A 9852-nucleotide genomic window follows, 5' to 3' on the forward strand; every position below is an offset into this window, starting at 1 on the left:
CTTCTGTCTTTTATATCTCAAGACATTGCCTCAGGACACAATCCAATCTTGTAGATTGAGTCCTGCCTTACTAACACAACTGCCTCCCATCCTCCCTCATTAACATCATAGAGGCAGGATTTACAACATATAGGAAAATCACACAATACCAGGAATCATGGCCCAGCCAAATTGACACAGACATTTTTTAGGGGACATAATTCAATCCATGACACCAGCTAACTGGGGTGTCCCGTGAAACTATGACCCTAAACCTCCAAACCAAGGAACCAAATCCTGTGACGTGTTTTCTTGTACACAAGCAGCCTCAGCAGCTTTTATTTTTTGTCATTGTTGTAAGTCTATCTATCACACAACTTTAGCCAATTCAGGTATTTACAGGTATACAACTTACTGAAAGCACTTAATAATCAGCTGTGCAATGTGATTTTTCTATCACCCTAAACCGAAACTCAGTACTCAGTAAGAAATAACCACCCCTCTCCTCTCCTCTGCCCCGGTAACCACTAACAAACTTTGGCCTCTATACATTTGCCTTTTCTTTTCTTCTTTTTTTAATGTGAGTGAAGTCATACAGTATTTGTCCTTTTGTGGTTGATTTCACTCAGCATAATGACTTCAAGCTCCACCCATATTGTAGCATGTATCAAGACTTCATTTCTCCTACTGGCTGAGATAGTGTGTTTTATTGTATGTATGTACCACATTTTATTTATCCATTCATCGGTTGAAGGGCATTTAGGTTGTTTCCACCTTCTGGCTGTTGTGAATAGTGCTACAGTGCTATAATGAACATTGGTATACAAGTCTCTATTTGAGTCTCTGCTTTCAAGTCTTTTGCGTATATGCCTAGGAGTGGAATTGCTGGGTCATATATTTTTATTTTTTAATGGGGTGTACTTGAATTTGTTGAGTCCCTGGTTGGTGCAAACAGTTAACACACTTGGCAACTAACTGAAAAGTTGAAGGCTGGAGTCCACCCAGAGGTACCTTGGAAGAAATCAGCCACTGAAAACCCCACGGAGTATAGTTCTACTCTGACACACATGGGGTCGCCGAGTCAGAATCTACTCGACCCCAACTGATTAACATAGCTGTAGTCTTCAGATAAACGTAAAGATCCAGCTTTGAGTTCTGAATTCACAGTATATTCCATGTGATAAAGGCTTAGTTCAAAGTCACATACAAGAAACCTATCAACCTGGTGTGCCCACAAAACATCAGGTTTGGTACCATTCATGTTTACTGATGAACTCGAAAAGTCCAGTTTCATTCACTGAAAATCTTAACAAATGCTCAATTCCCATCAAAGTAAAGGAAAGCCATGTTGATTCTGTGTTCATCAGAACATCATTTAACAGCACTGAAGTGGCAGCAGGGCTGGCCACGGGAGCCTGGGTGCAGGCAAGATGGTGGCTGTGGTGGCACCACCAGTGACCTGGGCCACCTGGCCTGGGTCCACAACCCCTCATTGCACCTCAGGGACCCACAGACCATGCTTCCTTATTCATTCTTAATGGTTTTTTTTGGTTTCCTAAATTGCTTATTCATATCCACTGCCCATTTTTCTGTTGGGGTTACTATATTTTTCTTGATCTGCAAGTGTCTTGTACATTCTAGATATCAGTTGTCAGTTTTAGACATTTCAGTTGCCTTCTTCCATTATGTCTATTAACTTTGTCCTTGATGTTGAACATAAATTCTTAATTGTGACTGATCATTTCATCAAACAAAACTTACTGTCACCTTTAGAAATTACCAGGTATATGGGTCTGAATCCAATCAAGAGAGAGAAACTATACAGTATTCTGAACAGGAAAACTTTACTTAAACAACTATTAACTATAACGAGAGATTGACTAGTAAGAAGTAAAGGGAACTTTAAATAATACCAAATTATCAAGTTTAAGGAGCAGCCACTACCTCTAGGGCTGAGAGAGCATCCAAGGAAGAGCCACCAGAGCTGAAGATGCAGACCTTGTTGGACAAGGTTTGGCTGTGGCTCACTGGATTGCAGAGGAGTCACTGTGGTCTCATGGTAGAACTTACCAAAGATCCACCCTCTATGGTGCTGGGAAAGGCCATTCACCATTCATGGGGAAGTGTTTCACCAGAGGCTCTCTGCTACAAAACCACCTGAGGGGATCAGAGGGAGTCTCTGACTGCTGGCTGCCATAAACTGCAGAAGCTGGGCACTGAAGAAGCCACGTGTGCTGCAGGAGCCAGGCATTTGAGGAGCTGCACAGCTGCAGAGGCCTGTTATGGTAGTGAGTAGACCCACTGCCTGGATTGTTCTTTACTCTTTACAATATACCACAATACTACTGGTTAAATCTGGTTTCTGTAGTGGAGTTTTTAGGCTGAAGTGATATTATTAAAATTGTATCCTTTTGAAAAATATTTATTAAGTATAAATAAATGTCCTATACATTAAATATCAAGAAATATTCATTATTGGTTACAAGTCAGGCTGTAATACTAAAGGAACCACAGAATCAAAATACCCACTCATGAAGTAGTGAGAATTCCATTCCAACATTGGACACAGTAATGACTTGCTCACAAGACACAACAAAACCCATCAAAAAAAGGCGATCATTTTAACCAACACACAACGCTACAATAGATAATGGTTTTGAATCATAATATAAACAGTCCCAATAATCTCGTTTTATCATTACATCCGGTCATTTTGAGGTTGTGGAGTTACATTTTCATAGAATTTAAAGATTCCCATTTCCTTCATTTTATTTCAAATTATTAATGAATAAAAACAAGTCTTACATAGCCATGATATTTTTAAGTTAGTCTTTCATAAGAGGAAAGGAATCAGAATTTAGTACAAAGAAAGCATCCCCCGGCAATGAGTCTCTTAACAGAAAAAAAAAAAAGAGCAATGTAATTAACTTTTCCTTCAAAGAAAGGAAAGAAACCTAAATCTGTTATGGTAAATTTGGAAAGATATTTCCCAGTTCCCAGAATACATGTTCATTTTACATGACGTACTTGAATGACGGAAGTCTACGAAGCAGGGATCTGTGGCAAACCAAATTCATCCACCAACACTCCATCCTGTGAAAGAGAAGCAGTGCTTAGTGTCACTATTTTTCAACTGATATAAAATGATTACAAACATTTAGTAGTAAAAAAAAATTTCCAAGTATTTATCAACCAAAACTAAAATCCCACTCAGAAGATGAAAGATTTTTTATGATAGGTAAAGGGGGAAGTGATGAACCAGGAAAAGAACTGAAAGGATCAAAAGGGTGATCCTTGGCAGAGTAAAGGAAGAGCGAAGCAGGTGAAAGAGGGAGAAAAAGAAACACGAGTAAACCTAGAAAGGGAGGCTGGGAGCGGTGGCATCACTAGGGCTGGTGTTACCCAGTGTGGTAACTCACGATGTCACCCCTCTCATGCTAATTACTACAATAGTATAGCTAAAACACCAAAAAATCTGACAAAATCAGAGACTATAAAAACACCAGCAGCAACAAGAGCAACAGCACATACTTGTACTGCATGCAGACAAAACCACGTGATTCGAAGCATCACTGTAACTGGGTAATAATGACGGCTCTGACTGGAGCATATTACAAGTTTCAAAAAGTAAATTAGAGTTTTGGCCTTGTAGGTATATTGGTTTTCTGCAGAAACACTCCACAAAAATTTTATAGACAGTCATTTCAGTGTCATTTCCTCTGACAGTGTTACCTAGTGCGTTCCACACCCTGCTAGTGACGCCACTGGCTGGGAGGGTCAAGGACGAAAGTCTGAGGAGTTAGTCCTTGCCTCCAGATTTGCATTTTCATTCTGATCCCTAAACTGAACCAATGCCTTTTGTAGCCTCTCAAATCCTTGAAGAAGCAATGCCTGCGGACAGGCGCTCACTTCTGTATCATCCTTTACTACAAAATCATAGACAGTGATAGTACTATCAATTAAGAAAACACATCTCAATGGTACATTTAACTCAAGAAGCTTGTGACCTTCTAAAAGTAGAAATAACATAGATGCTTCAGGGACTTGTTACTAGGGATTTGAAAAACTGGACTTGCTAGTGTTAACCAAAATTTTCAGATGTACTGAGAAAAACCAACTTAGACACTTGGAACCTTAAAATGGGCAGAGAAGTTGGGGTGGGAGGACAGAAGAGAAAGGTGAGACTATTCCAGGCTTAAGGAAGAAGGGAGGGTATAGTAAGGCAAGAACCCACACTCACAGAAATTAGCTGTAAGGTACTTGAGAAATTACCTGCTTCACACCTTTTGCCCCCACATTTGACAGATGGGAAAAACGAACGAGGTTCAGAGATAAAACATGAATTTCTAATTTGCTGAAAGTCATACAGTGAATAAAGGCAGAGCACGACTGGCTCCCATGCAAGGATTCTTTGGACTACACTGTGCACACTCAATGTGCATGTTGGGAGACAGGGCAAACACCAGGGTGATAAATGTCCCGTGGTAAAAGCAAACAAATAATACATTACACCAGGAACTAAGATGGAGTGAACAGGAGCTCATCAGCAATAAAATAATAATGACAACAGTGCAGATCTGGTCAGGGCTTTAAGTTTGCAAAACCCTTTCACATACAAGATCTAATTTGATCTATACAACAATTGTGTGAAATAATTATAATCATCTGCATTTTACAGAAAAGCTCAACGAAGCTAAGTGATATGCCCAACATCTCATAGCTAGTTACTGGCAGGTCTGAGACTTATACTCCGGTTCCTGATTCTATTACCTTGTTGAATCAGAATCTTTCTACATTAAGTTTTATACTTAAATTGTTAATTCCAAGTTTAAAAAAAAATCCACCCTATAGTTTAACTAGCGTGTCTGGGCAGTGCAACTTTCTTTTACACTGCCACCTGGTTCATGCATGTGCTGCTGACGCTTTCTTAGAAAATGGTTAAAATATATATATAAATATACATATATAAATGGTACTCAGTGCAAACTCACAAGGGTGATTTTGTATATTATACAAATCATCAGTGACACTACACCACGTGTTTGTAATCCAATACAGGAAAAACTGGGCTTTCAAAGGGTTCCCAAAAAAATGACTGAGACTGTCTTTCCTAACTCAAGGCTACCTTTTAGGTCCCCAGACTGGTGGTCAGACATAAAACCTTTATAACTTTGCAGAGGAAGTATATACAGAAAAAGCTCTCACCTTATTCTTTGTGTCAGTGGGCACACCTTCAGGAATTGCAGGTGCAGATGCTGCTTCATCCAAATATGAGCTGTCTTCATCAGCCAGAAGCTCATCACCCAGTGCATCCAGTTCTGAGATTGAAATAGTCAACATTTCAAAATAAACGTAAGCCAAGAAATTGGCAGCTCATGTTAAGAAAGTTAGACATATTATTTGTAGTAAGATGAAAATTTAAATACAAAAAGAAAGGAATTATTAATTTCTATTTTCAAAATAAAGATGAACATTACATGAAAATTTCAAAGGAACTAATATGGTAAAATCTTTGAAAAATAAAGATCAAGATAAACAAACCAACCAACCCCTACAGGTTTCTAAGGCCCTAGTCTTCATGAGAAGCATCTAGGGTTATTAGTTGGGCAATTCAAACTCAAACACTTTGACCCAAACAAACGTAAGAAATTCTCTCTCGATTTTGATGAACTTGACAGAGGGAAGTGAAAGTATGCATGAGATCGTTGTATACCGAGTGGCCACTGCCACTCGAATCTAAAAATAAGTTTATGTTTAAGTGAGTGGGAAGTGGCCAGGAGGAATGACAATAGCAGGTAGAGACTCATCAGGGGAAACTAAAAAAGGGAAATAAAAAAATAAAGAAAGGAATGGGGGAAAAAATTCTAGGAGAGAGAAAAAAGCTGTAACATGACAGAAATCATGTGCCAGAAAATCCAGTGTTACTCATGCTACAAACTGACAGCCATCCTGACCCCTCCCTCTTCTTCTACATCCAATCATTAAGTCTTACCCATTCAACCTCCCAACAGTTCTTGAATCTGCCCACTTCTGTTTCTGCTACCACCACGCTAGTCTCAGCCACCATCACCTCCTACATAAAGACAGTAACTTCTAGACTCCTGTTCCTGAGGCCACTTAACCTCCTCCAATTTTCATCCTAACACCTACTCATCCTTCAGGCCTCAGGCTAAATGTACTTTCCCCAAGAAAACAGCCCATGCCTTCCCCTCATCCCCAACTATGTTAGACACCCCTGCTTTGTGCTCCCATGGTACCTCATACTTGTCCTCCCCAATACTTTTTGTGCTTGTAATTCATAATGTACTTGAAACAAGCAGTTTATATTTCTCACCCCTGCTAGAGGAAAAGCTTCATGAATGCAGGGATCATGTTTGTTTTCTTCAGTGCTGAATCTCCAGCACCTAGCACAATGGCTGGTATATAGTAGATGCACACTAAGTATTTGCCAATGATTGTTTCTTGATCTGCTTCTGTTGTGAGGGAGAAGACTCCAGGTAGGAAAATAGGGAAAACAAAATCAAAAGGAAACAGCAGGGAAAGGCAGTGTTGAAGGCAGTATAGATACAAAGCACTAGGGGCCTTGCCGAAACCTTCCGTCAGAGTTTGTCCATCCCACAGTTGCTGGTGGAGAATGCATACCTGATGTGGTTGCCTCACAATCTCTTTGCCCAAAGACTATACCACAAACTAACTCTCAGGGAACATTGATAGAAATTTTCATTAGCATTTGGGAAAAAGGCCCAGACAGTTGCAATTTTCAGGCTCTAAAGCTAGGTATATATTGCTTTTCCTGTAACATACCTGCTTCTAGGTCATCTTCATCTAACTCTGGGGTGCCATAACTACGACTCAGTGCTTCTTGGATTTCATTTGCGTCTTCCATCATATCCTCCAGCTGGTCTTGTAGATCCTATAGAAATACATGTAGCAGAGTTTTTATTGATTTCTTACCATTTACCTCTGACTACCCCCCCCCCTTACTTTCTCCTCAGAATCTTAGTAATGAGCAACTTTTAAAAAGATAAGGTATATTAAATGCCTGGCACATAACAGGGATCATTAATAGCCATACCTTATTAGGTTATTGTAAGGTTTTATTTTAATAATATATGTAAAACACTAAGCACTTAATACCATACATATTAGTTGTTCTTGTTATTATTACTTCTATTGTACTAAGAATGTCCAGGACAACAATATGCTCTTACTATACTGAAATCCCACACAGAGGGGGACAGACTAGTGTTGCTAACACAGAAAGTCCAAATCAGCACCTTTGTCCTTTGGAATTTCTAGAGTAACATAAAAGATCTGAAAGCTTGTTCTTGGCCCCCAGATCACAGTACTATACTTATTTTTCAATACAAAAGGGAAAACGGTAGAAAGATGAACAAAAACAGTTTTTTAAAAGAAAAAGCTTTGCTCTTCTGCATTTCCAAGTGTGAATCTACCACAATGTGCACATATAACATTCTGCTATCCAGAGAAGCACTGGCTGAAATAATAATTAAAAGAGAGTGAAAATAGAATAGAGTAAGCTAATCAAGTCAAGCTTATACTATATTATTATATATCAAGACATAGCTTTCAAAATCACCCGTAAATAGGATTCTTAGCAACAGACTCTAAGACAGACACAGAAAAAAATCATACACACAAGGAGTTGGTTCAATATTGGATAAACAAACAAAAGCAATGAAAACAAATACAAGGACTAAACTAAAAACAACACTGATGTGCAGAAACTAAAAAATAGAATAGAAAACAGACACACACACATAAAAAGGCAAAATAAAAAATGAGAGCTGTAAAACAATGAAAATAGTTTACAAGTATTTTAGGAAAATAAATCTAACAAATGAAATTCAAGATACAGAGCCCAACCAAAAGATGAAACACAAGACAGTCACACATACACACCAAGAGTTGGAAAGGGGCTCTCCACCTGTCATGCTGGCAAAAACTATTAGGGGACAGAAAAGGATAATTAGGCAGGGAGACAGACAGCCAACCACAAGTGAACGATGGAGAAACATACAAAAAAAAGACAAAAGTTTCTATTTTACTCATATTAAATAGCTCTAATGAAAACACAGAGTACCGTAAGCAGAAAATAAAACTGCATTTCATTACATTTTATTACCAAATGGTATTGTACAAATAAGACAAGCATACACAGACATTATTCTCAGCGAATCTCCTGGAAGATATTACTGAACTTAACTCCACGTAAGCAGAGACTGGTGGAGGATTAGGAAAATGGCCAAGGGCAGTCTAAGGAGGGGTACTCGAAAAAAGGCAGAGTGAAATGGCAAACGCCTTCTCTCCTACTGATGACCAGCACTGCCCGAGATACCTGGCAGAAAAATGCCCAGGCCATGGTAAGTGCTCACCCAACAAACACTGCTTGAATTGGGCGGTACTAATCGATCTCCTTTAATAGCCTCTGGTTCATTCATTCACCAACAAATCCTCTCTGAGACAGTTCTAGGCACTGGCAATACAACAATGAACAACACTGAGTACCTGCCTTCATGGAAAGAGACATTCTAGTCAGGGGGATGGAGGTAAAGAGCACTATCATATATGCAGAAAGGAAGCCTCTTTCCACTGGCCTGGCACCGCTCACTTCCTCTGCTATCATTGTCATCTGGTTGCTCATCACACAGAGATGAAAGCAGTCAAGCTCTTAGGGTTGACCGCCCCAACCAAAATCTGATCCCAACAAGAAATGCTAACATTAAAGATCCAGTGACACTATTATTAAAAATAACCGACTCTACGCCAGAAACTATGTTAAGCACTTTATGTACATACCTCCATTTAACAACTCACGACGGTAATGGGAGATAAGCAGTAACGTCACTATTTCATAATTGAGGAAACAGACTAAAAACGATATAAGTGAGTTAAAAGTAACGGCAAACATTTATTAGGTGCTTATTATGTGCTAGGCTTTGTGCACTTAGACACATTAGCTCATTTATTCCATCCTCCTAATAACTGAATGTGGTGCTATGATCCTTGCTTATAAGGAAACTGAGACCTTTGGCACCCTTTCCCAAAGTTACTCTATTAGTATATGGCAGGCCGGAGAGTCAATCCTTTATCTGTGCTCTTCTCATCACGCACACATTCATTTGGATTCTTTCAGAAACTAGTATACATCTCACCTCAATCTGGTCGATTTTCACTTGCTTGTATGCTTTCTTCATTTCTTTTACTCCCAGTTTCATAGCATCAACCTAGAAAAAAGATAAATGAAAACAGTGTCTTAAAAAGCTATGTTGGGTATACCGTCTTCTAAAAACCATAGGAAAAGAGCACAAGAATAAAAAATTTTTTAAAAACTCATAGGAAAAGGTCCTTTGGGAGTACCGTGGTCTTGGTGTCCTTCAACGACTGGATGGTGTAATTGGCTTGTTCCATGTTAAATGACTGTTGGGAGAGATTGTCCCGCTGCTGCTCATACCTTTTTGGAGTCAATTGAGAATGATAAATGTGAGCCAGAGAGAAATCCTCAGGGAGAAAGTATCTCTAACACTAAATAAGCGAATTTTCTCTAAAGAAAAAAACTTAAAAAAAAGAAAAAAAATACCCAATGATATCATAATTATGGGGCAAATGCTAGACTCATACACTATTTAAACCACAAAACAAAAGCAAGCAGTCATATTCAGAAAAATTGGCAAAAATCCATAATTTAATCACCCTAACAGAAGTATGATTTTGTGTGTTCCCCTCCTGTCTTTTTCCTTTGCGTATGTTTTAGCTGCAACACTATTTTCCACTTAACATTACAGCATTTGCTTTTTACTATGTTGCAACATAGTCTTACTATAAATATAACTTTGTAATATTTAGATGATT

At 38.8% G+C, this 9852-nt stretch overlaps 1 protein-coding gene across 1 annotated transcript; it reads right to left on the reverse strand.

Annotated features, from left to right (window-relative positions):
- Positions 1 to 2387: 2387 nt before the first annotated feature.
- CHMP5 (charged multivesicular body protein 5) lies at positions 2388 to 9522 on the reverse strand. The gene is made up of 5 exons (XM_023727542.1): positions 9361 to 9522; positions 9156 to 9227; positions 6784 to 6892; positions 5185 to 5297; positions 2388 to 3072 (listed from the first exon to the last, which is right to left on the reverse strand). Exons 1-5 carry the CDS (start codon positions 9409 to 9411, stop codon positions 3022 to 3024), a joined length of 396 nt encoding a protein of 131 aa, XP_023583310.1. The 5' UTR covers positions 9412 to 9522; the 3' UTR covers positions 2388 to 3021.
- Positions 9523 to 9852: the final 330 nt, after the last annotated feature.

This window comes from Trichechus manatus, unplaced genomic scaffold (assembly GCF_000243295.1).
Source record: "Trichechus manatus latirostris isolate Lorelei unplaced genomic scaffold, TriManLat1.0 scaffold00016, whole genome shotgun sequence".
Classification (NCBI taxonomy): domain Eukaryota; kingdom Metazoa; phylum Chordata; class Mammalia; order Sirenia; family Trichechidae; genus Trichechus; species Trichechus manatus.